We start from the raw sequence: 27,500 nt of genomic DNA, 5'->3' as shown, positions 1-27,500 counted from the left end.
GGGCCGGGGGACTCAGAGCCAAGACACATCGCAACGACACGACGAAAACACTCAATCCAGCCGAATAAAGTCAAAACAAGTTAATTTAAGGCGATTCCAGTGCGTGTCCCGATCGTTGGTGAAGTTCCTCTTTCATATAAACGTGTATATAAACGTGTACCGACGTCACGCCGTACTTTAGCGCGGCCGGAGGGCGCGGGGGAGGGGCTGGTGGGCTCGCTCGGAGCTAGCTCACGTCACAACAACACAACGAACGCAACGAAAAACGCTCAAATCCAGCCGAAAAAAGTCAAAAACAGTTGAATTAAAAAACTATTCCAGCGCGTGTCCCTATCGTACAGTAAAATAGAAAAAATATACTAACTATATTTACAAAATATAGGAGATAAAGCACAATAAGTGTGAGAAAGAAGAGAGAGCGTTTACACCGGGCTGCCAGCTGTACCAGCGCCTTATGACGAGTAGGCGCTGGTACTCACATCTGCTGCACATGTGCAAACAGGAAGTCAAATATTAAACCAAAATAAAAGCTGGTGAAAAAGGTTTGAGTTTAGCGAAATGGTAAATGTCGGGACGTACAGAACGGTTTGTCGATATCTCATTCTAAGCCTGATTTATTAACATTTTAAGTTGAAAAATTTTGCAAAATTAGAATTTTCACACAAATTTTCAGTCAGATTTTGTTTACTCTAAAAGGGAATAATAAATCCAAAATCCTCTTTGTATTTCACGTCTCAACAAAATGAAGCAAGAAATTTAAATCTGTCCATTTTTCTATTTGAAATGTTCCAAATATGAAGAATTTTTGCCAATTTTACACAGAAAATGCATAATTTCTATATGAAAACATGACATGATGAAAAATTTGTGTCACTTTTTTTCAAATTTTACATTTTTGTGAGAAAACGACAAGAAATTTCAAATTGATACATCTAAATCTTACTTTTGTTACTTAAATAAATATACATAAACATGAGCAAAAAATACTCAAGTAAAAGTATCACAACAAATCAAGCTTTGCAGTACTCAAGTTAAAGTACTGTTAAAGTATGGAAGTATTTCAGACAAATTCAAAGCCAGAGTTTAAACATTTTAACCACAAAATAGACAAAAATAAAAGCATATTTGTTCCTTTTGGATGTTTTTATTGCATTTAAAAACAGCATCACGAGCATTCTTACTCCTTCCACTTGTTTCCATGGCTACAATATTCCACAGTGGCATTAAAACGTCTCTATCTCCCACATTCAGGAGACGCTCCAGAAAGTTACACACTGTGGCTTTAAAAACTGTTAAAAAAATCAATTCCCTGGTCATTTTCTGTTGAACTTGATCTCAAAACCTTTAGACGATAAACGTGCTAAAAGATGCTAAAAGATGCTAAAAGAAGTAAAGTACAGGTAAATAGGCCCCGCCTCGTTTGTCTGAGGCGGCAGTGGAACGTTGCCGTGGTGATACATATTTGATGCGTCGACATGAAGAACATTAAACCCCGAGCGCTTTGGAGGAATCCGGTTTGTAAATCACTCAAACATTTATGACATTTTTAATTCTCAAAGACTCAAAACACGACTAAATCTAAAACTGATGAAGATTCAGCGTAAGAGCATTTTATAAAACAGACTTTATTTCCCCTGGTTATGTTTCCTCGTCAGTGACACGCCTGCAGCTGGTTGTTGTTGTTGTTGTCGTTGTGGTTGTTGTTGTTGTGGTGGTGGTGTTGATGCATTTAGCGCCACCTGCTGTAGTTGTACGTCTTCAAGTTTGTGTTTTACTCTATACCATTAAAAAAGAGAAAGAGAGAGACAAAAAGAGATAAGAAGAGAGAAGGATAGATATTTTTTATTTGTTTCTTTCTTTCTTGGGTTTCGTTTGGTTGGACGTCATCTCCAGAGCTTTAAACACTTGCCTCCACCTTGTGATGTCATCAGGTGGTAATTCAAACATGCTCCTCCTCTTTTGTGTTTCACGGCTTAAAGGGCTGCGCTTGGTCCAGAACTGGTTTAGTCCTAGTTTAGTCTGGATTAGTCTTGGTTTAGTCTTGGTTTAGTCTGGATTGGTTTTGTCTTGCTTTAGTCTTGGTTTAGTCCTAGTTTAGTTCATGTTACTGTATTTGTCCTCTGTTAGAGCTGATTGTGTCTTTTTAGTCCTGCTTTAAACTCTGTATTTGTCCTACACATTTGGGTCCAGTTCCAGACCTGGTTTAGTCCGGTTTTAATCCTCGACAAACTCTAGAACAACCAAAGACCAAACGATGGACTCTTCCACATTCCTCCAGCGATCGGCGGCTGCTCCTCCTCCTCCTCCTCCTCCTCCTCCTCCTCCTCCTCCTCCTCGTTGTCCTCATCGTCCTCCTCGTTGTCCTCCTCCTCCTCCTCGTTGTCCTCATCGTCCTCCTCGTTGTCCTCATCGTCCTCCTCGTCGTTGCTTCTGGACTCGTCTTCAGTTTCTCTCCTCAGACGTGTCGTTGGGATTCGTCCTGTGTCAGATCGCGACTCTTTCAGTCGTTACACGTGTCATCACATCATCTCGAGTCCAAACGGCAATGTTGAGCTGCTACTTGTGGATTTGATGTATTTTTGGACCAATATCTGTAGAGTACTTGTACTTATGACCTGTACTTCTGTCCTGCAGGGTAGAGTACTTGTACTTATGACCTGTACTTCTGTCCTGCAGGGTAGAGTACTTGTACTTATGACCTGTACTTCTGTCCTGCAGGGTAGAGTACTTGTACTTATGACCTGTACTTCTGTCCTGCAGGGTAGAGTACTTGTACTTATGACCTGTACTTCTGTCCTGCAGGGTAGAGTACTTGTACTTATGACCTGTACTTCTGTCCTGCAGGGTAGAGTACTTGTACTTATGACCTGTACTTCTGTCCTGCAGGGTAGAGTACTTGTACTTATGACCTGTACTTCTGTCCTGCAGGGTAGAGTACTTGTACTTATGACCTGTACTTCTGTCCTGCAGGGTAGAGTACTTGTACTTATGACCTGTACTTCTGTCCTGCAGGGTAGAGTACTTGTACTTATGACCTGTACTTCTGTCCTGCAGGGTAGAGTACTTGTACTTATGACCTGTACTTCTGTCCTGCAGGGTAGAGTACTTGTACTTATGACCTGTACTTCTGTCCTGCAGGGTAGAGTACTTGTACTTATGACCTGTACTTCTGTCCTCAGGGCGTCGGCCTCTGGAGTCTCAGGTTCTGATGAGAGGACAGAGGGTCATCTGCTATGGCTAGTGGTACGTGCACTCTGACCTCTGACCCCACAGACACGAGGAGCGCCACGGCAACTAAGCACTCACCAGAGTCACCGCTCTGGACACGCCCCCTCGAACACGCCCCCTCGAACACGCCCCCTCGAACACGCCCCCTCGAACACGCCCTCGAACACGCCCCCTCGAACACGCCCTCGAACACGCCCCCTCGAACACGCCCCCTCGAACACGCCCCCTCGAACACGCCCCCTCGAACACGCCCCCTCGAACACGCCCTCGAACACGCCCCCTCGAACACGCCCCCTCGAACACGCCCCCTCGAACACGCCCCCTCGAACACGCCCCCTCGAACACGCCCCCTCGAACACGCCCTCGAACACGCCCCCTCGAACACGCCCCCTCGAACACGCCCCCTCGAACACGCCCCCTCGAACACGCCCCCTCGAACACGCCCCCTCGAACACGCCCCCTCGAACACGCCCTCGAACACGCCCCCTCGAACACGCCCCCTCGAACACGCCCCCTCGAACACGCCCCCTCGAACACGCCCCCTCGAACACGCCCTCGAACACGCCCCCTCGAACACGCCCCCTCGAACACGCCCCCTCGAACACGCCCCCTCGAACACGCCCCCTCGAACACGCCCCCTCGAACACGCCCCCTCGAACACGCTTCCTTGAAAACGCCTCCTCAACAATCCTCACAAACGTCACATTCATATGCACTTATATATTACAGTAAATAACAACAAAACAAGAAAAGGATCCGAAGAGAAAAATATACAAAACAGCCAAAACGATATTTAAATACTGGACAGAAAAAGAAGTAAAATCCCAGAGCTGCAGTAGAATAGAAACATAATAAAACACGGGAGTCTCATGAGGCGTGTCCGGAGGAGACGATGAAGAGAGACATTCATCATGTTGTATCTGACACAGAGTCACACCTTTAATAAGACTTTAATATTAGATATAACACAAACATGTTTGAATGTTTCCAATTTGACAGTAAAAAGTACTACTTTTGTTGTTTGGGCTCATTTAGCAGGAAGTCTGAGGGCCACATGTGGCCCCCGGGCACATGGCCCCCGGGCCGCATGTGGCCCCCGGGCCACAGTTTGGACACACCTGCAATAAAACAAGAGAAATCACTTTAAAATGTTACATTTCTTTCTGCGCTTCATAAATGTGTTTTTGTTCTCCTCCTGATGCCTCCTCGTCTCCTCCTGATGCCTCCTCGTCTCCTCCTGATGCCTCCTCGTCTCCTCCTGATGCCTCCTCGTCTCCTCCTGATGCCTCTTCGTCTCCTCCTGATGCCTCCTCGTCTCCTCCTGATGCCTCTTCGTCTCCTCCTGATGCCTCCTCGTCTCCTCCTGATGCCTCCTCGTCTCCTCCTGATGCCTCCTCGTCTCCTCCTGATGCCTCCTCGTCTCCTCCTGATGCCTCCTCGTCTCCTCCTGATGCCTCCTCGTCTCCTCCTGATGCCTCCTCGTCTCCTCCTGATGCCTCCTCGTCTCCTCCTGATGCCTCCTCGTCTCCTCCTGATGCCTCCTCGTCTCATTCTGATGCCTCCTCGTCTCCTCCTGATACCTCCTCATCTCCTTCTGATGCCTCCTCGTCTCCTCCTGATGCCTCCTCGTCTCCTCCTGATGCCTCCTCGTCTCCTCCTGATGCCTCCTCGTCTCCTCCTGATGCCTCCTCGTCTCATTCTGATGCCTCCTCGTCTCCTCCTGATGCCTCCTCGTCTCCTCCTGATGCCTCCTCGTCTCCTCCTGATGCCTCCTCGTCTCCTCCTGATGCCTCCTCGTCTCCTTCTGATGCCTCCTCGTCTCCTCCTGATGCCTCCTCGTCTCCTCCTGATGCCTCCTCGTCTCCTCCTGATGCCTATTCGTCTCCTCCTGATGCCTCCTCGTCTCCTCCTGATGCCTCCTCGTCTCATTCTGATGCCTCCTCATCTCCTCCTGATGCCTCCTCGTCTCCTCCTGATGCCTCCTCGTCTCATTCTGATGCCTCCTCGTCTCCTCCTGATGCCTCCTCATCTCCTTCTGATGCCTCCTCGTCTCCTCCTGATGCCTCCTCGTCTCCTCCTGATGCCTCCTCGTCTCCTCCTGATGCCTATTCGTCTCCTCCTGATGCCTCCTCGTCTCCTCACCTTCTCGCCTCCTCCTGATGCCTCCTCGTCTCCTCACCTCCTCGTCTCCTCATCTCCTCCTGATGCCTCCTCGTCTCCTCCTGATGCCTCCTCGTCTCCTCCTGATGCCTCCTCGTCTCCTCACCTCCTCGTCTCCTAACCTCCTCGTCTCCTCACCTCCTCGTCTCCTCACGATGCCTCCTCGTCTGCTCCCGATGCCTCTTCATCTCCTCCTGATGCCTCTTCATCTCCTCGTCTCCCCTCGATGCCTCCTCGTTTCCTCCCGATGCCTCCTTGTCTCCCCATGATGCCTCCTCGTCTCCTCCCGATGCCTCCTCGTCTCCTCCTCCTCGTCTCCTCCTCCTGCAGCAGACGCAGTGGGCAGTCTTGTTCCGGAGCCTCTCTCCATCCACTCCATCCCGGCCTCGGAGCCTTTAGCCTGGGCCGGTGCCATGAACAACCTGGGCATCGTCCCCGTGGGGCTCAACACGCAGCAGCTCATGTCTGGTAACGTTGACTTATGTCTTTTATTTTTAACCTAAACTCTTATTTAAAAGGACACATTTTGCTAAATTGAGCTTTAAGCCGTGAGATAACGTTAATCCCTCGTCACAAACACAGTTGTTTTGAGCTTCTTTGACGTTTGTTTCATGAGCTCGTCTTCTCTGCTCCTTCTCTGAGCCTCACAAAAACACTTCCCAGATTCATAACGTGATCATTTGGTTAATCGATGGTCGTGATTATTTGGGTCAAGATATAACATAAAGAGATGGAAAATAATAATAAAACTTGTGAGAATTGTAGGCGTCAACAATGAGTCAGTTATCGATAGTTATTGATGTATAAAAAACGTCAAACTACACGTCAAGAGTTGTTTAGTAGACCGTGTCTGATTGTTCAATTTCAGAAAGCTCAGTTATTAATCATTGTAATATTGGGATGTTTCTTCTGACAATAATCGTAAGACAAACATTTAATATGATCACAATTTCATCAAGATCACGTCATTTTAATGATCGATGTCAGTAAACGTTATATGTACAGGTACTTTTTATATAAAGTGTATTTCTCACACTTTTGATGATTTTGGAAGGTGGAAAGTGAATCAAATGCAGATTTAGCAGGTTTAAAATCACTGATGTTTAATCTGACTCGTTTTTAACATGTTTTGTTATTTATGACGTCATTTAAAAGACGAAAATAAAGTCCGAAAGCTTCATTTCAGTTTCCTCTTTGTGACGGCGTCTTCTGCACATTTGTTCACGTTCGTTCTTGAATTGGATGAATCTTAGTCCAGGATAGATAAAAAAAAACAAGGCCGTTAAAGAGGTTATTGACACTGGGGATTGTTCCTTTTCCCGATCTCGTCTCATAAAATGTCTCAGAATGTCTTGTCCCTGAACGTCCCGAGCTGCAGTGAAATCACAGCTGGTTTCGGTCTGAGCCGGTTCATTTTCAGACTCTCATATCTGCGTTTGGTTAAAGAGCTCTGGTGTTTCATCCTCGCGTGAACCTCTGACCTCTGACCTCCTCATCAGGGTCAGATTATGTATGAAGACGTCCCTGTGGCAGCTCTGGTCCTTTGAATTTAGTTGTTTTTAATTGCATCGCCAATAATATCATACGTCGTTGTTTTCTACCTAACTAGCCTCGACTTTTGCATCCCTGGAGAGGTCGACGCCCAGTCCTCAGCTCCACAGGAGGAGGGAGAGTGAGCCTGGGACAATAGGAGGCTGATGGCCCGTTACAGGACTGAGAGGAACAAAGAGGGTCATTCGTTTTTCAGGAAGAAAAGAAAAAAAGACTTAAAAGGGCGGGGCCAGATAAAACAGATCATCGAATTTAAATCGAATTTAAAAAGTAATTGTTGTAATTTAGTGTATAATATTTTTTTTAAAAATATATATATAATATACTAATATATATATAATATGTTTACAAGACATTTAAAAATCTGATCGTTCTGCAAATAATGATGAGATTCATGGAGTGTTTCCTCTCCTAAAGAGCCAGAACCAATGATACAAACTCACTTTAGATGTGACTGTTGTTGTTGTTGTTGATTCTGCAGCAAACGTCAGCCTCGTTCCTCCCCGCTCCCCGCTCCTCCACCTCCCTCCACACTCCACACTCCTCCGCCTCCCTCCTCCCTCCCCGCTCCTCCGCCTCCCTCCACACTCCTTACTCCTCCGCCTCCCTCCTCACTCCACGCTCCTCCACCTCCCTCCTCCCTCCACGCTCCTCCGCCTCCCTCCACACTCCTCACTCCTCCACCTCCCTCCTCCCTCCACGCTCCTCCGCCTCCCTCCCCGAGTGTTCCCTGCATTTTGTCCCAAACGAGGTTAAAGTGAATAAAATGGGCTTTGAAGGAGCCGTCAGAGCGCAGTGCGACTAATGGCCGGGTGTGATTACTGTGGAGCAGCTCTGATGTACTGCGCTCCTGATGCAGCCTGAAAACCTGTGCTCCGCCCGCTCACAAGCATTACATCACACCAGGTCCACAGAGAGGGCCCGCCAGAGCAGGCCAGAGCAGGCTAGAGCAGGACAGAGCGGGACAGAGCGGGACAGAGCGGGACAGAGCGGGACAGAGCAGGACAGAGCAGGCCAGAGCGGGCCAGAGCGGGACAGAGCGGGACAGAGCAGGACAGAGCAGGACAGAGCAGGCCAGAGCGGGACAGAGCGGGCCAGAGCGGGACAGAGCGGGACAGAGCAGAACAGGCCAGAGCAGGCCAGAGCGGGCCAGAGCAGGACAGAGCGGGACAGAGCAGGACAGAGCGGGACAGAGCGGGACAGAGCGGGACAGAGCAGGACAGAGCGGGACAGAGCAGGACAGAGCAGGCCAGGCCAGAGCAGGCCAGGACAGAGCGGGACAGAGCAGTACAGAGAAGGACAGAGCAGGACAGAGCGGGCCAGAGCAGGACAGAGCAGGCCAGAGCAGGCCAGAGCGGGCCAGAGCAGGCCAGAGCGGGACAGAGCAGGACAGAGCGGGACAGAGCGGGACAGAGCAGGACAGAGCGGGACAGAGCAGGACAGAGCAGGCCAGGCCAGAGCAGGCCAGGACAGAGCGGGACAGAGCAGTACAGAGAAGGACAGAGCAGGACAGAGCGGGCCAGAGCAGGACAGAGCAGGCCAGAGCAGGCCAGAGCGGGCCAGAGCGGGACAGAGCAGGACAGAGCGGGACAGAGCAGGCCAGAGCAGGACAGAGCAGGACAGAGCAGGGCAGAGCGGGACAGAGCAGGACAGAGCAGACCAGAGCAGGCCAGAGCGGGCCAGAGCAGGCCAGAGCGGGACAGAGCAGGACAGAGCAGGCCAGAGCAGGACAGAGCAGGACAGAGCAGGGCAGAGCAGGCTAGAGCAGGACAGAGCGGGACAGAGCGGGACAGAGCGGGACAGAGCAGGACAGAGCAGGCCAGAGCGGGCCAGAGCGGGACAGAGCGGGACAGAGCGGGACAGAGCAGGACAGAGCAGGACAGAGCAGGCCAGAGCGGGACAGAGCGGGCCAGAGCGGGCCAGAGCGGGACAGAGCGGGACAGAGCGGGACAGAGCGGGACAGAGCGGGACAGAGCAGGACAGAGCGGGACAGAGCAGGACAGAGCAGGCCAGGCCAGAGCAGGCCAGGACAGAGCGGGACAGAGCAGTACAGAGAAGGACAGAGCAGGACAGAGCGGGCCAGAGCAGGACAGAGCAGGCCAGAGCAGGCCAGAGCGGGCCAGAGCAGGCCAGAGCGGGACAGAGCAGGACAGAGCGGGACAGAGCAGGCCAGAGCAGGACAGAGCAGGACAGAGCAGGGCAGAGCGGGACAGAGCAGGCCAGGACAGAGCAGGACAGAGCAGGCCAGAGCAGGACAGAGCGGGCCAGAGCAGGACAGAGCGGGACAGAGCAGACCAGAGCAGGCCAGGACAGAGCAGGCCAGAGCAGGACAGGACAGAGTGGGACAGAGCAGGACAGAGCAGAGCAGGCCAGAGCAGGCCAGAGCGGGCCAGAACAGGCCAGGACAGAGCAGGACAGAGCGGGACAGAGCGGGACAGAGCAGGACAGAGCAGGCCAGGTCAGAGTGGGACAGAGCAGGCCAGAGAAGGACAGAGCTGGCCAAAGCTAACAGTATATGAGTCTGGAGCGCAGGTGGAGGAGGTAAAAGCTAACAGTATATATGAGTCTGGAGTGCAGGTGGAGGAGGTAAAAGCTAACAGTATATATGAGTCTGGAGCGCAGGTGGAGGAGGTAAAACCTAACAGTATATATGAGTCTGGAGTGCAGGTGGAGGAGGTAAAAGCTAACAGTATATATGAGTCTGGAGCGCAGGTGGAGGAGGTAAAACCTAACAGTATATATGAGTCTGGAGCGCAGGTGGAGGAGGTAAAAGCTAACAGTATATATGAGTCTGGAGTGCAGGTGGAGGAGGTAAAAGCTAACAGTATATATGAGTCTGGAGCGCAGGTGGAGGAGGTAAAAGCTAACAGTATATATGAGTCTGGAGTGCAGGTGGAGGAGGTAAAAGCTAACAGTATATATGAGTCTGGAGTGCAGGTGGAGGAGGTAAAAGCTAACAGTATATATGAGTCTGGAGCGCAGGTGGAGGAGGTAAAAGCTAACAGTATATATGAGTCTGGAGTGCAGGTGGAGGAGGTAAAAGCTAACAGTATATATGAGTCTGGAGTGCAGGTGGAGGAGGTAAAAGCTAACAGTGTATATGAGTCTGGAGTGCAGGTGGAGGAGGTAAAACCTAACAGTATATATGAGTCTGGAGTGCAGGTGGAGGAGGTAAAACCTAACAGTATATATGAGTCTGGAGTGCAGGTGGAGGAGGTAAAACCTAACAGTATATATGAGTCTGGAGTGCAGGTGGAGGAGGTAAAACCTAACAGTATATATGAGTCTGGAGTGCAGGTGGAGGAGGTAAAAGCTAACAGTATATATGAGTCTGGAGTGCAGGTGGAGGAGGTAAAAGCTAACAGTATATATGAGTCTGGAGTGCAGGTGGAGGAGGTAAAAGCTAACAGTATATATGAGTCTGAAGCTCAGGTGGAGGAGGTAAAACCTAACAGTATATATGAGTCTGGAGCGCAGGTGGAGGAGGTAAAACCTAACAGTATATATGAGTCTGGAGTGCAGGTGGAGGAGGTAAAAGCTAACAGTATATATGAGTCTGGAGCGCAGGTGGGGGAGGTAAAACCTAACAGTATATATGAGTCTGGAGCGCAGGTGGAGGAGGTAAAAGCTAACAGTATATATGAGTCTGGAGTGCAGGTGGAGGAGGTAAAAGCTAACAGTATATATGAGTCTGGAGCGCAGGTGGAGGAGGTAAAAGCTAACAGTATATATGAGTCTGGAGTGCAGGTGGAGGAGGTAAAAGCTAACAGTATATATGAGTCTGGAGTGCAGGTGGAGGAGGTAAAAGCTAACAGTATATATGAGTCTGGAGCGCAGGTGGAGGAGGTAAAAGCTAACAGTATATATGAGTCTGGAGTGCAGGTGGAGGAGGTAAAAGCTAACAGTATATATGAGTCTGGAGCGCAGGTGGAGGAGGTAAAAGCTAACAGTATATATGAGTCTGGAGTGCAGGTGGAGGAGGTAAAGCCTAACAGTACATATGAGTCTGGAGTGCAGGTGGAGGAGGTAAAACCTAACAGTATATATGAGTCTGGAGTGCAGGTGGAGGAGGTAAAACCTAACAGTATATATGAGTCTGGAGTGCAGGTGGAGGGGGTAAAAGCTAACAGTATATATGAGTCTGGAGTGCAGGTGGAGGAGGTAAAAGCTAACAGTATATATGAGTCTGGAGTGCAGGTGGAGGAGGTAAAAGCTAACAGTATATATGAGTCTGAAGCTCAGGTGGAGGAGGTAAAAGCTAACAGTATATATGAGTCTGGAGTGCAGGTGGAGGAGGTAAAACCTAACAGTATATATGAGTCTGGAGTGCAGGTGGAGGAGGTAAAACCTAACAGTATATATGAGTCTGGAGTGCAGGTGGAGGAGGTAAAACCTAACAGTATATATGAGTCTGGAGTGCAGGTGGAGGAGGTAAAAGCTAACAGTATATATGAGTCTGGAGTACAGGTGGAGGAGGTAAAAGCTAACAGTATATATGAGTCTGAAGCTCAGGTGGAGGAGGTAAAACCTAACAGTATATATGAGTCTGGAGTGCAGGTGGAGGAGGTAAAACCTAACCGTATATATGAGTCTGGAGTGCAGGTGGAGGAGGTAAAACCTAACAGTATATATGAGTCTGGAGTGCAGGTGGAGGAGGTAAAAGCTAACAGTATATATGAGTCTGGAGTGCAGGTGGAGGAGGTAAAAGCTAACAGTATACGGCGGTAGAAGCATTCATCACGCACAGCAGAGTGCGGCTCCTGCTCCTGCTCTGCTCCTCGGGGCCAAGGAAACTCGTTAAAACGGTGTCAGAGATATCAGAGCACTTAAATTCACACTCACACATTCATCACAATCACACAGAATGTGCTGCTGCTGGTTCAGTGTGAGCTACAGTACTACTACTGCAAATATCATGACTACTACTACTGCAAATATCATGACTACTACTACTACTACTGCAAATATCATGACTACTACTACTACTACTGCAAATATCATGACTACTACTACTACTACTGCAAATATCATGACTACTACTACTACTACTACTACTACTGCAAATATCATGACTACTACTACTACTACTACTGCAAATATCATGACTACTACTACTACTACTGCAAATATCATGACTACTACTACTACTACTGCAAATATCATGACTACTACTACTACTACTACTACTGCAAATATCATGACTACTACTACTACTACTACTGCAAATATCATGACTACTACTACTACTACTGCAAATATCATGACTAGTACTACTGCAAATATCATGACTACTACTACTACTACTACTGCAAATATCATGACTACTACTACTACTACTGCAAATATCATGACTAGTACTACTGCAAATATCATGACTACTACTACTACTACTGCAAATATCATGACTACTACTAGTGCACCTCAGAGTGCTTCCGAAGAGTGCACACGCTTTTTCGCTCGCTCCGCTTGCTATCGCTGCTTTCCTTATTTATTTTGCTTTTTAATCAGTTTTTGTCTTCCAAACATTTTTGCTTTAGACTTTTTCAAGTAAACCAAGGATTTTAAGAACATTTTTCCAGTTTTAACGACATATCTGACGCCAGCGACATGTCCGGGAGAAGAAGTGAGAAAGACTGTGAACGCTGTCGGAAATATCAACAAGAAATTAATGAGCTGAAAACACGGATATTTGTTTTGGAATCTGAAAAAGTTCTTCACGATACCATTCCTGTGTCAACCGACGGTAAGAAGAGCACACTTTTTACAAGAAAAACTGCTACTTTCAACCTAAACCGCAGTGACTCTGTGTCGTTTCCAAAACTGTCTAAAAACCAGAAAGACCAGGCTGTTTCTTGGAACAAACTTGGAGCAAAGCCTAAACGATACAAAGATAACGTGAAGTCACCTAAAATACAGCTCACCAACAGATTTTTACCACTTTCAGAGATGGAATTAAATGAAAAAAGGAAAGATGACGTGGCTAAAATACAGCGAGAAGGATCTGTGCCAGGAGCCAAGGTCATTGTTTTAGTTGGGGACGGCGCGATAAGTCACGTGACGCATGAAAAGATAAACACACATTCTTTTCCAAGCGCCACTGTTTCTGAGATAACGTCACTCCTTCCAAATATTATGGCTAAGCATGGAGGAGCTAAACAGCTGATTGTGCACGTGGGTGCAGTGGACATGCGGCGGGAACAGACTGAAGTTTTGAAAAAAGACTTCTTGAAGTTATTCGACGTGCTTGATAAAATGGAAATCAAAACATTCATAAGTGGACCTCTTCCAAACATCGACAGGAGGATAAACAAGTTTAGCCGGCTTCTTCAGCTGAACACATGGCTGTCCAAAGAGTGTTCCCCGAGAGGACTACACTACATTGAGAACTTCTATCTATTCTGGAAACGAGAGGACCTGTTTAAGAGAAATGGCCCCCACCTATGCAGAGGTGGAGTGAGGGTGCTGACAGAGAACCTGCTTAGAGAAGAGAGGAATGAGAGAAGAATTCCTGCTCCATCAGCCAGAGACCGAGCCAATGTTTCAACATCAAAAGCACCACAACCTCAGCCTCCACCAAAGGATTCATCAGCAGCTGCTCCACCACCACCAGCAAAGGATTCAGCTCCAGCTGCTCCACATTCACCTCCACCGCCTCCAGCAAAGGAACAATCTTCAAAGGCCTTGGACCCATCTGTGACAAGCCCAACAACATCCCTGTCATCGCCCCTGCCTTCACACCAGCCCTGGGTTCCCCCTGCAACATCTACTCCCACTAAAGATTCATCATTCTCCTTCTCATCTCCACTCTCACCCATGGGCCTTCCCAGCCATTTTGAAAGTCTGATCAAATCAGGCATTAAGATGGCTCCACTCACGCCCAATATAGCAAGGGCTATGCCGACTACACCAACAAAAGCCCCACCACCCATCCCCCCTCGCCTCTCACCTGGTCCCAAACTCTCTTTGGCTACAAAAGCCCCACCACCCATCCAACCTCGCCTTTTACCTGGTATCTCCCATAGCTAGGATGCACTGGGTCTCAGCGTTGCCGGGACTTATTGTCACATTAAAAATCAAACCAACCCGGGGCCCTATGTAAAAAGAGCCCCCCCTAGTGCTATTTCTGTAGTCACATCATCACACAGATGGAAAAACAAAATGCGAGTCAGGCCCAATCTGAGAAATGTGATTCATATTCCTTGTGAAAAGATAAAGCCCAGTCCCACTGAAACTAGTCTGAAACTTGCTGTGCTAAATATCAGATCCTTATGTAACAAATCTCTCTTAATTAATAATTTTATTTCTTCTTATAATCTTGATTTTATGTTTTTAACTGAAACATGGCTTGACAAAAACACAGGAAATGTAGTTCTGATAGAATCTGCTCCACCCAACTTTGAGTTTGAATCTGAAACACGAGAAAACAAAAAAGGGGGTGGAGTCTGTGCTGTCTTTAGAGATGAAATAATTACCCGCAGGTTGTCTTTTGGGGTGTTTTCATCATTTGAGTATGTATCCTTTAAAATGGAGCTAAAACGGTCTCCATCCATTCTCTTCATTGTTTTATACAAGCCTCCCCAGCACTGCCAAAGTTTTATTGATGATTTTACTGAGATGCTTTCAGTCATATGCACAGACTTTGATGGTTTGGTCATTACAGGTGATTTCAACGTGCATGTTGATAATATTTGTGGCAGAAACGCTAAAGAGCTTGATGCTGTCCTTGAAACCTTCAGTCTTACTCAGCATGTGAGAGGCCCCACCCACAGCAAAGGACACACTCTAGATCTCATAATTACAAAGGGGGTAAATATTTCAAATGTTAATGTGATCGATGTTGCTCTGTCTGATCATTTCTGTGTCTTCTTTGACCTGTCTGTTTCTCCCAAACCTCCGGTTGGTCCTGCAGTTGTTCAGAGGAGACACATAAGTGATGGCACAGGTGCACTGTTTATGGAAATGATAAACTTTGAAAATGTCTCATGTTCTAATGTAAATGATTTGTTGAACTCTGTTACATCTAGTGTTTTGAATGTTCTGGACACCATCGCCCCTATAAAGGCTAAAATGGTTAAAAATAAGCAGAAGGCGCCGTGGAGAAATGATGATTCGGTCAGGGCACAGAAAAGGGAGTGCCGCAGGGCCGAACGGAAATGGCGCAAGTCAAAGCTCCAGGTTCAAAAAGAGATTTACAAAGAAAAGCTGAATATGTACAACCTAATCTTATGTAGAACTAGGGAAAGATATTTTTCTGAAATAATTGGAAGCTGCAGTAACAACTCGCGTGTCCTGTTTGCCACAGTAAACAGATTAACAAACCCTCCAGCTCAGCTGCCATTAGAACTCATTTCCACATCCAAGTGTAATGAGTTTGCATTATTCTTTAATGACAAAGTTCAGGGCATTAAAAATGCTATAAATCCCACAATGCAAAAAATTACCCTAAAACCACCAAGACACTTAGAACTAACTCACTTTGCACCAGTAACTGACAAAACTGTCCATGAGATCATCACCAGTCTGAGTTCATCTACATGCTGCCTTGATGTGTTACCCACCAAATTTCTAAAGTCTGTGCTGAACAGTTTGTTAGCACCATTCACTCACATAGTTAACATGTCGCTTCAATCTGGAACATTCCCAATGTCTTTGAAAACTGCGGTCATAAAGCCTCTCCTAAAGAAGAGCAGTCTTGATGCCGCAGTACTGAGTCATTACCGGCCCATCTCTAATCTGCCATTTTGGGGCAAAGTCCTTGAAAAGGTTGTTTACCAACAGCTCACAGATTTCCTCTTAATAAACAACTCATTTGATGTTTTTCAGTCAGGTTTTAGACCTCATCACAGCACTGAGACTGCTCTTGTCAAGGTGACAAATGACATCCGCCTGAACACTGACACGGGCAAAGCCTCAGTCTTAATTCTGTTAGATCTGAGTGCTGCTTTTGACACTGTCGATCATGGGATCCTCTTACAGAGACTAGAGGACTGGGTGGGCATCACTGGCACTGCCCTAAACTGGTTAAGGTCCTATCTGGAAGACAGGAAGTACTTTGTTGAAATTGGTAGCTGTGTCTCAGACCACATGACCCTGACCTGTGGAGTGCCCCAAGGGTCAGTCCTGGGTCCCCTTCTGTTCAACCTCTACATGCTGCCGTTGGGTCAGTTGATACGCAGTGAAAATGTGTCCTATCACAATTATGCAGACGACACTCAGATCTATGTTTCACTATCGGCAGGTGACTATGGACCAGTAGATTCACTCTGTCACTGCATCCAACAGATCAGTTTGTGGATGCAAAACAACTTTCTCCAGCTGAACTCAGACAAGACTGAAATAATCGTTTTTGGCCCACAGAAACAAAGAGAAAGTGTTAGCGGTCACCTCCAGAGTCTCGCTCTAAAACCTACAAACCAAATTAGAAATCTGGGGGTAATAATGGACTCAGACTTGAACTTTAATAGCCACGTCAAATCAATAACATCAGCAGCTTTTTACCATCTAAAAAACATTGCCAAAATCAAAAATATAGTGTCAAAACCAGATTTAGAGAGACTTATCCACGCGTTTGTCTCCAGTAGATTAGACTACTGTAACGGCCTGCTCACTGGTCTCTCCAAACGAGCTGTAAAACAGCTGCAGTACATCCAGAACGCTGCTGCTCGGGTCCTGACTAGAACCAGGAAGTACGATCACATTAGTCCTGTTCTCAGGTCTCTGCACTGGCTCCTGTGGCTCAGAGAATAGACTTTAAAGCAGCTCTGCTTGTGTACAAGTCTCTCCATGGCCTAGCACCAAAGTACATCTTGGATATGTTAGTGCCATATGAACCATCTCGGACTCTGAGGACCTCAGGGACCGGCCTCCTGCTGGTGCCCAGAGTCAGGACAAAACATGGGGAATCTGCGTTTCAGTTTTATGCAGCTAAAATCTGGAACAGTCTTCCTGAAGATGTGAGACAGGCTTCTACTCTGACAATGTTCAAATCTAAGCTAAAAACAGTTTTGTTTAGCTGCGCATATGACTAAAAGGATTTTTTCTTTGCACTCTTCTCTTTTGTTTGTGATTTTATTAGTTTAGAAAATCAGTTGGATTGATAATTTTTAATTTAGTTAATTTTATTGTATTTCTGTAATTTCTTTGTGATTTGAATGCATTTTTCCTGCTGTGAAGCACTTTGAATTGCCTTGTGTATGAAATGTGCTCTACAAATAAACTTGCCTTGCCTTGCCTTACTACTACTACTACTACTACTACTGCAAATATCATGACTACTACTACTACTACTACTGCAAATATCATGACTACTACAGTACTAACTACTGCAAATACCATGACTACTACAGTACTAACTACTGCAAATACCATGACTACTACTACTACTACTGCAAATATCATGACTACTACAGTACTACTACTGCAAATATCATGACTACTACTACTGCAAATATCATGACTACTACTACTACTACTGCAAATATCATGACTACTACAGTACTACTACTGCAAATATCATGACTACTACTACTGCTGCAAAGATCATGACTACTACAGTACTAACTACTGCAAATATCATGACTACTACAGTACTAACTACTGCAAATACCATGACTACTACTACTACTACTTCAAATATCATGACTACTACAGTACTACTACTGCAAATATCATGACTACTACTACTACTGCTGCAAATATCATGACTACTACAGTACTACTACTGCAAATATCATGACTACTACTACTACTACTACTGCAAATATCATGACTACTACTACTACTACTACTACTACTACTACTGCAAATATGACTACTACTTCTACTACTGCAATCATGACTACTACTACTACTACTACTGCAAATATCATGACTACTACTACTACTACTACTGCAAATATCATGACTACTACTACTACTACTACTGCAAATATCATGACTACTACTACTACTACTACTACTACTACTACTACTACTACTGCTGCTACTACTACTACTACTACTGCTACTACTACTACTACTACTACTACTACTGCTGCTACTACTACTACTACTGCTACTACTGCTACTACTGCTACTAGACTAAACCGGGTCTAAATTGAGACTAAACTATGGATGATGATGATAAATGATGATTAAAAATCAAACTGCCCAGTTTGAAAAACACAGCACGGTTGTACCCTTAAGTTAGCCACATGCTAACCAAACGGTGGTCACATTGTGGGCAGTGAGTGATGACCTGGAGGTCTGACCACGCCCAGATCCGAACGAGGCGCCTCTGCTTATGAGAAACGGCCATGACGTTGACCTGAAACAAACTCTCACTGTGCTAGTGTCATTCTGCTGTACTTCAACTGTAGAAAAGTCTGGAATCTGGACAAAAGACTGGAAAACTTCCTCTGGCTCCGAGTTCAGCCACCTCTGCCAAAATGAAAATGCACCGACGCAGAGGAAGGCGATGATTTGAAAATGAATTATCTCGAGTAAAAATCTGGATCTAATTATTAGACTAAAGTTTGGGTCATTGCAAAACCTGGATTTAAAGTCTTACAGCTGCTGCTTCACACGGCCAACTCAAAGCAAACGTGTTCGTCGCACTCCAAGTGAACATTTGGCGTTCCGAGTACCACCAGATCTAAACCCGGACTTTATCAGGACTAAGTTAGGGCTAAACCAGATCTAAAAATGATACGTAACATCAATAAGGCAATTCTAAAAGATGATCAACCCAAAGGACAATAAAAACATTCATAGATTTCTCTCCAAATAACAATAAAAGTGAATGTGGTATTGGAACCAAAAACTGAAGCGAATATGACAACAAAGTAATAAAAGAAAGTATTTACAGTGACGCCGGTATGAGTTTGTGCAGAGTTTCTGAACTTGATCCAGATATTTGAACCCAAAAGGAAAATAAAGTAAGTAAACTGTATTTATATAGCGTTTTTTTCCAGAAAAACTATTTAAATCTGCCATAGGATAAAGATAAAAATAGGCTTACCATGTGCACACCATTTACAGTTGGATTTACAGATGTGGTGCCTGTAGGTCCTGACTGGAGGACTGAAGGGTGTGTCCAAAGGTGTGAAGAGTCAAAAGGTCAAAACTATTTTAGGTTTTCTACACAAATTTAGTATTCTTATTAGTTCAAGCAGAAGTTGGACAAAAATAGCGACGGTCAATGTGAAACTGTTCATCGTCGAGGAGTTTCTGTGCCTTTTAGTACAAATCTCATTGGTATCAGTATCGGATCGGATCAAAATGAGAGGTATCGCCTTTCACTACTGACTGGGGCCTGTGCTGTAATTGGCTGAGAGTGAACATGTGACAGGGACATGATCTAACAAGGTTTTAGAGATTTTACCTCGAGTTCCCATCAGAACCATCAATTATTCTACTACTACTGCTACTGCTACTGCTACTGCAACTGCAACTACTACTACTGCTACTGCAACTACTGCTACTGCTACTGCAACTGCAACTACTACTACTGCTACTGCAACTACTGCTACTGCTACTGCAACTGCAACTGCAACTACTACTACTGCTACTGCTACTGCTACTGCAACTACTACTACTGCTACTGCTACTGCAACTACTACTACTGCTACTGCAACTACTGCTACTGCTACTGCAACTACTACTACTGCTACTGCAACTACTACTACTGCTACTGCAACTACTACTACTGCAACTACTACTACTGCTACTACTACTACAACTACTACTGCTACTGCAACTACTACTACTGCTACTGGAACTACTACTACTGCAACTACTACTACTGCTACTACTACTACAACTACTACTGCAACTACTACTACTGCTACTACTACTACAACTACTACTGCTACTGCAACTACTACTACTGCTACTGCAACTACTACTACTGCTACTGCAACTACTACTACTGCAACTACTACTACTACTTCTACTACTGCTACTGCAACTACTACTACTGCTACTGCAACTACTACTACTGCTATTACTACTACAACTACTACTGCTACTGCAACTACTACTACTGCTACTGCAACTACTACTACTACTGCAACTACTACTACTGCTACTACAACTACTACTACTGCTACTGCAACTACTGTTACTGCTACTGCAACTACTACTACTACTACTACTACCACTGCTACTACTGCTACTGCAACTACTACCACTGCTACCTCAACTACGACTACTGCTACTAATATCATGACTACTACTACTACTACTACTACTACTGCTGCTCCTAATATTATGACTACTACTACTACTATTTACATTGCGTTACAATCAGCATCTTGAGTGTTCTCCATAGTTACGGTTGCCTTACTCTTTTGATTGACAGGTGGACAGTAAATGAGGTTTCACACTGACAGCGTTCTGACTGTGATTTCAGAGCCTTTGTGCCTGCAGCGCTTCGATCCCGCTCTGGGCCTCCTGACGCCGCTCAACCCTCTGATGGGCCTGGGTCTGATCCACAGTCCCGGTCCCAGTCCTGCGCCCGGTCCGGATCTGCCGGTCGTCAAGGAGATCGTCCACTGCAAGAGCTGCACTTTGTTCCCCCAGAATCCAAGTGAGCCCCAGAAAGAAAGAAAATCATTGTTATTAAACTATTGGTTCATTATGATTTTACATTACATTACGTGTTTTTCCCTGTACGTTTGCAGACCTGCCCTCTCCGTCCACTCGAGAGCGCCCCCCAGGCTGCAGGACAGTGTTTGTGGGCGGTTTACCGGAGAACGCCACAGAAGAGATCATTCGAGAGGTGTTCGACCAGTGCGGAGAGATCATGGCCATTCGCAAGAGCAAGAAGAACTTCTGCCACATCCGGTTCAGCGAAGAGTTCGTGGTGGACAAGGCCATCTACCTCTCAGGTCTGGAGAGATACTTAGTTTACCCCACACCGTCTAAACCAAGACTAAACCAGGACTAAACCAAGACTAAACCAGGACTAAACCAAGTCTACAGCCATTTTTCCATTGGAACCCTGCAGGGGAGTAGCTTCCAGAGCCGTCTGGCTCTTTTCTGAACAGCAATATAATTAAGCTATGAAGGAGCTACACACCCCAGCGAGATGATTGCATGAGAGTGAATGTAAAAGACAAAAGGTTTCAAGGACAGCATCAAGCTTTAGCGTTTCTGTCACAATTATTATCCACATGAACATTGAAATCACCTGTAATGACCAAACCATCAAAGTCTGTGCATACGACTGAAACATCTCAGTAAAATCATCAGTAAAACTTTGGCAGTGCTGGAGAGGCTTGTATAAAACAATGAAGAGAACGGATGGAGACCGTTTTAGCTCCATTTTAAAGGATACATACTCAAATGATGAAAACACCCCAAAAGACAACCTGCGGGTAATTATTTCATCCCTAAAGATAGCACAGACTCCGCCCCCCTTTTTGTTTTCTCGTGCTTTGGATTCAAACTTAAAGTTAAAGCAGATTCTATCAGAACTACATGTGTTTTTGTCAAGCCATGTTTCAGTCAAAAACAAAATCAAGATTATACGAAAAAAAAAAATCATTAATTAAGAATGATTTGTTACATAAGGATCTGACATTTAGCACAGCAAGTTTCAGACTAGTTTCAGTGGGACTGGGCCTTATCTTTTCACAGGGAATATGAGATTTGGCAGCCTGACTCGCATTTTGTTTTCCCATCTGTGTGATGTGACTAAAAGAATAGCACTGGGGGTCTTCACACAGGGCCCTGGGTTGGTTTGATTTTTATTATGACTCTAAGAAACCCGGTGCATCCAATCTATGGGAGATATACCAGGTGAAGGATGAGGATGTTTAGGTGAGAGCTGTGGTCGACATAGACGTAGGTAGCTGTAACATTAATCTCACTCTCGTTTCGCACTCTTGGCAGGTTACCGGATGCGTATCGGCTCGAGCACGGATAAGAAGGACTCGGGGAAGATCCACGTGGACTTCGCCGAGGCGCGGGACGACTTGTACGAGTGGGAGTGTAAGCAGAGGCTGTGGGCGCGAGAGGAGAGGCACCGACAGATGGTCCAGGAGCAGCTGCTGAGGCCGCCATCGCCGCCTCCCTTAGTGCACTACTCTGAGCACGAGGCGGGCGTACTCGCGGAGAGGCTCAAAGGTCAGGCTGGAAATGATTTCATCAGGGTTTTGAGCGCGTTTATCGTAAGACTGTAAGTAAACGCTTGTGGACACCTTAACAATGGCATATTACGTTAGAAAACCAGGCTGTCAAGTGTTAAGGCTTGTTATTTCTCTTCTTCCGATCAGATCATATGTGTAGTATGGTAAACTTTTTCTTTTGGAGCCCAGGCCGTCATCTGGACAATATTTTTTTTAAAAATCAAGACCTTTTTGATTATATAATTCCCGCTCTTAGTTCAGATGACGACTCAGGTATTACACGACTAAACCTGGGCTCATTACAGGGCGAGTTTAGCACATATTTGAGCGGGTTGCCAAACTACCTTATGTATTTGTTTCATCTTAATTAAGGACAGAGGTGCGGCCACATGTTCCATAGCTCGTCCAAGTACTCGTCCAATTACCCGAAAACTGCTCCGTTCTGCTTTAGTTTTGGGAAAACAATAAGACTCCTTGCCAAATCTACTGGGACCACGCCCAACTTGACTTTGGTGTCAACCCGGCGTAAGTGCATCTTGCCCCGGTTTGCAGCACCGAGAAAACGAAAAGATGCTTTATTGTGAAGGTGATTTATCAGAATTATTCAGCTAAAAGTGCAGGGACTTCCAAAAAGAAGCGGTTCCAAAAAATGTGGCAGGCCAAACAGAAGAGCTGATGTACGCTGCAAGATTTTAAAATGTGTTTGTGTAATTGAAAGGAAATGATGCACAGAGAGGAATTCACAAAGGTCGCAGCTCTTGTGCCTCTGCTCGAATGGCATAAAAAAAAAAAAAAAAACTTCCGTCGTCTGTTGTCTAACAGCGCTGCCCACCTGACTCTGCACCGCTGCTCTCTACATTAATCTGCTTCTAAAAATAGCCCCAGTCCTCAGGTGTATTCGCGGATTATCTCCCAAACTCTCTGCTGCGCGTTTTAATAATCCAAAATGACTGCGTCGCACCGAATCTGCTTTAAAGGTCGAAGGTCGCGGCCGCTCCTGGAATGACGGGGAGCGCGATCCGGCAGTGCACCGCCCCGCTGAGAAACCTGAGCAATTATCGATGTCCTGTTTGTACGCGCCGCAAACAGATTAGCGCCGCACAGCTAAAGCAAAGTGTTGGGGTTGAAATCAGCTGCCACGATAGGTTCATCGCCGGTTCATCGCCCGAACGACCCAGATCAAACCCGCCCAGACGCAGGGAAAACAGGCGCCTAGAAAGTCCCCTCGTTGTTTAACCCGGGACTTTTATGTTTTCAATCCGTTCATGCGCTGGAATCCCTCTGCTCCCCGTCTTTTCCACTCCTTCCTCCAGATCTGTAGCCGTCACTCGCCTTAAAAACCAACAGCAGGGCCTCCCCCTCTGCTCCCGCCGCCCTCGCGACCGAGTCAGCGTCTGCCGACTTTCTCATTCAAAACCGAGCTCCGTGCATTTGATCTCTCCCGGCGTCTCCACGGGCCTAATGCTCTCTCCGTCATTTGAATAATAATTGCGGTTCGTCTGAATTAGAAAACGTTTAGAGGGCTCAATACGGCGTTATACCGGCGTTCCGGGGACATTGTTAGGCCGATAAAGAGCCTCTTCAGTGCCATGCTAGATTACACATATACAGTAATAAATGCGGCACAATAGTCCAGGCACACACTGGGATAATAGGCTGCAGTGTGGGGAGCGGAGAATGGGTTTATGAAGGTTATTTAGAGGAAATAAAGCAGGTTTATCTAACTATTTATAGCATTAGTGTGAGGATGAAGAACGAGCATTGAGGGCGTGTTTGGTAGCAATGTTTAAGTCAAATATAATTGAGCTGTTATATACCAAGAGGACAACAAGAGCAGTGGTAAACCAGGACTAACCCAGGGCGAAACTAGGTCCAAACCAGGACTAAACCAGGACTAATCTAGGGCGAAACTCGGTCTAAACCGGGCGAAAACCAGCGCTGAACGAGGTCTAACCCAGATCAAACTAAGGACTAAACTAGGTCTACAGCTTCTCCAGTACCCACAAGAGCCACACTAAACTAGACCAGGTCTTACCCAGGACTAAACAGGCCCAATCCTGAATAAACCAGGTCAAAAACAAGTCTGAACTAGGTCTGAACCAGGTCTTACCCTGGATTGAACAGGACTAAACAGGTGCTATTTTTAACTCCATAAATCATCTCCAGACTCGTTCTGAGCATTTCTGTCTCAAATCACTTTCATTACAACCGTCTGCTCACATCAGTGTGTCACAGGGCACGCTAGCTTTTGTTTATGTCCCCATGGTAATTCCCTTTGCCGCCAGTAGATGGAGCGCAAACAGTAATTCTGATTGGGGAATGCCTGACTGATTAGATACATTATTTGAAGTCTATAAAATGTGATGCCAAAGTAAATGTACAAGAGCAAGTTTAAAGCAGAACTAAGTAACATTTTCAACTTATTAAACGTCTTTATAAGTCCCTGTGAGGGTTACATTTGTATTTTTGGGGCGTTTGAAGTGTCCGTCGTCGCCCCCTGCTGTCTCAGGGCGGAAAACCAGCCTTGCAAGATAACTCTCCTGAGAAACCCTGGCTCTGGTCATAATATGTTCGTCAACGTGAACAATGTATTTTCACAAGGGAAATCGCCAGAGTCACTTTGTTCTGCTTTAAAGACCAATCACAATAAACGCAACGCATCACATCCGTCCGTTAAAGCCATCCTGTCCCCAAACCCGTGCGTCTTGTCTCGTCCTCCCCCCGCAGACGACCATAACTTCAGCGACGCCACGGCGGTGCTCTCGGCGTGGATCGACCGCGGCGAGGTGAACCGCCGGAACGCCAACCACTTCTACTCCATGATCCAGTCGACGAACAGCCACGTGCGGCAGCTGATCAACGACAAGGCCCAGAGCGAGGAGGAGCTGGAGCGCGCCAAGGAGATCTTCAAGAACGCTCTGCTCGCCATCCTCAACCAGTGTAAGCAAAAACACACGCCAACCACGCCAAGATCGGGTCGGTTTTTGGGCGTTCTTGCCTCCTCGACGCGCAGATTCCTCAATGAAACGAGTCATTTCTGATCAGTCTTGGCAGAACAGGGCAAACGGTTGACTTAAATAAGCAGCAGTGGGCCTGTTTTAGGAGATTTGACCTTAACTGACTTGTTACGTTCACCACTCACGCAGTTCCTAACTCCATTACTTTTTGGGAGAAGTAACGGGTAACTGTAACTTATTACTTTTTGACACGGCTTCTCTCAGTCGACATCATTGAGAGCTGAGGAATCGAGGAGGCAAGAATACGAGATGGGGTGGGATGTAGCCCAGGAAGTGTGCAGTGATTAATGAGGCTGAAACTGTTCCAAACTCCAATGCAAGTTAATATTTTCACACCAGCCAAAAAATGCATAATAGAGAAGAAAAAAACATATATAAGTCGCACTGGAGTATGAAATGCAGTTGCAAGTGTGAAAATAACAAATAATATCACATATAAGTCGCTCCAGAGTGTAAGTATATAAGTATAAGTCGCAAAGACGAAATATTGACCCACAAAAACCATTCAAACCATCTAAATACGACAAACATCAGCCCATTTGTCACTTTAGCTGAAAAGTTTGAGCTCGCTGACTTAACGCGAGTCGTCCTTATCACCGGGAACGACCGACGCGACTGTTTTAACGAATTACCTGCGAAAAATCTCTTCATTGGACGTGTAAAGTCAGTGGAGAGGACGATGAACTTTAAAATGAAGTATAAACCAGGTGAAAACGGCAGCGTTTTGACAGTTAAGCCGCCGATTCGGACCCGTTCTCCCGCTTCAGTGCAGCGAGAGCGTTCCTCCTCCTCTCCTCGTCCTCTCGCTGCCTCTGTCCGGGTCGTTTAGTCGTCGGGGATCTTCGTCTCCATGACGACGCCTTCCCATCATGCTCGGCTCCAGCTCCGGCTCCGGCTTTATTATCGTCTCGCTGTGAGGTGGTGTCAGTGCGAGGTCAGGACGGCAGGAGTGTAAAAACGGATCTGAATCGAGACTAAACCAGGTCTAAAGCCGAGTCGGACTTTTAGGTCTGACCTGCAGGACTAAACCAGGACTAAACCAGGACTTAACCAGGACTAAACAAGGACTAAACCAGGACTAAACCAGGACTTTTAGGTCTGAACTGCAGTACTAAACCAGGACTAAACCAGGACTAAACCAGGACTTTTAGGTCTGAACTGCAGGACTAAACCAGGACTAAACCAGGACTAAACCAGGACTTTTAGGTCTGAACTGCAGGACTAAACCAGGACTAAACCAGGACTAAACCAGGACTTTTAGGTCTGAACTGCAGGACTAAACCAGGACTAAACCAGGACTAAACCAGGACTAAACCAAGACTAAACCAGGACTAAACCAGGACTAAACCAGGACTAAACCAGGACTAAACCAGGACTTTTAGGTCTGAACTGCAGGACTAAACCAGGACTAAACCAGGACTAAACCAGGACTTTTAGGTCTGAACTGCAGGACTAAACCAGGACTAAACCTGGACTAAACCAGGACTAAACCAAGACTAAACCAGGACTAAACCAGGACTAAACCAGGACTAAACCAGGACTTTTAGGTCTGAACTGCAGGACTAAACCAGGACTAAACCAGGACTTTTAGGTCTGAACTGCAGGACTAAACCAGGACTAAACCTGGACTAAACCAGGACTAAACCAAGACTAAACCAGGACTAAACCAGGACTTTTAGGTCTGAACTGCAGGACTAAACCAGGACTAAACCAGGACTAAACCAGGACTAAACCAGGACTTTTAGGTCTGAACTGCAGGACTAAACCAGGACTGGGTGGGGACTGACAGATGTAGTATTGTACGGTGGAGAAATGATTTATGGTGCTCCTGGTTTAGTCCTGGTTTAGTCCTGGTTTAGTCCTGGTTAAGTCCTGGTTTAGTCCTTGTTTAGTCCTGGTTTAGTCCTGGTTTAGTCCTGGTTAAGTCCTGGTTTAGTCCTGGTTTAGTCCTGGTTTAGTCCTGGTTAAGTCCTGGTTTAGTCCTGGTTTAGTCCTGGTTTAGTCCTGGTTTAGTCCTGGTTTAGTCCTGGTTAAGTCCCGGTTTAGTCCTGGTTTAGTCCTGGTTTAGTCCTGGTTTAGTCTTGTTTAATCCCAGTTTAGTCCTGGTTTAGTCCTGGTTTAGTCCTGGTTTAGTCCTGTTTAATCCCAGTTTAGTCCTGGTTAAGTCCCGGTTTAGTCCTGGTTTAGTCCTGGTTTAGTCCTCTGTTTATAATGGTGTGAATCTGAACGATGAAGTATCTTGGAAACAACTATTAACGACAGAAGAAAATACATTTATGACACGTTCTGAGCAGCTGCTGAGAAAACATCATATAATGTTGTTTATCTACAATAGTAATAAATGAAAATATTATAAACATCTGTTTGATCATTTATGTCTTTAGCTTTATTAGACGTCACGTTTGAGCCCACATCATTCTCAAGGATTTAATAA

At 46.1% G+C, this 27,500-nt stretch overlaps 1 protein-coding gene across 2 annotated transcripts in view; it reads left to right on the top strand.

Annotated features, from left to right (window-relative positions):
• The first annotated feature begins 3,196 nt into the window (after positions 1-3,196).
• The window catches only part of enox1 (ecto-NOX disulfide-thiol exchanger 1), a 52,393-nt gene continuing 28,089 nt past the window's right edge, over positions 3,197-27,500 (top strand). For both annotated transcript variants that reach the window (XM_072445287.1, XM_072445286.1), the window contains exons 1-6: positions 3,197-3,243; positions 5,719-5,856; positions 20,330-20,506; positions 20,601-20,807; positions 21,814-22,047; positions 24,777-24,989. In XM_072445287.1, the coding sequence (XP_072301388.1) occupies positions 3,234-3,243; positions 5,719-5,856; positions 20,330-20,506; positions 20,601-20,807; positions 21,814-22,047; positions 24,777-24,989 (979 nt within the window). In that variant the 5' untranslated portion in view covers positions 3,197-3,233. The remainder of the gene's footprint in view (positions 3,244-5,718; positions 5,857-20,329; positions 20,507-20,600; positions 20,808-21,813; positions 22,048-24,776; positions 24,990-27,500) is intronic.

Source organism: Eucyclogobius newberryi, unplaced genomic scaffold, assembly GCF_026437365.1.
Source record: "Eucyclogobius newberryi isolate DKJ021-1_F unplaced genomic scaffold, fEucNew1.0.hap1 SCAF_14, whole genome shotgun sequence".
Taxonomy (NCBI): Eukaryota; Metazoa; Chordata; class Actinopteri; order Gobiiformes; family Gobiidae; genus Eucyclogobius; species Eucyclogobius newberryi.
Note: the sequence above shows the minus strand (reverse complement) of the source record. Positions and strands in the feature narration are given on the sequence as shown.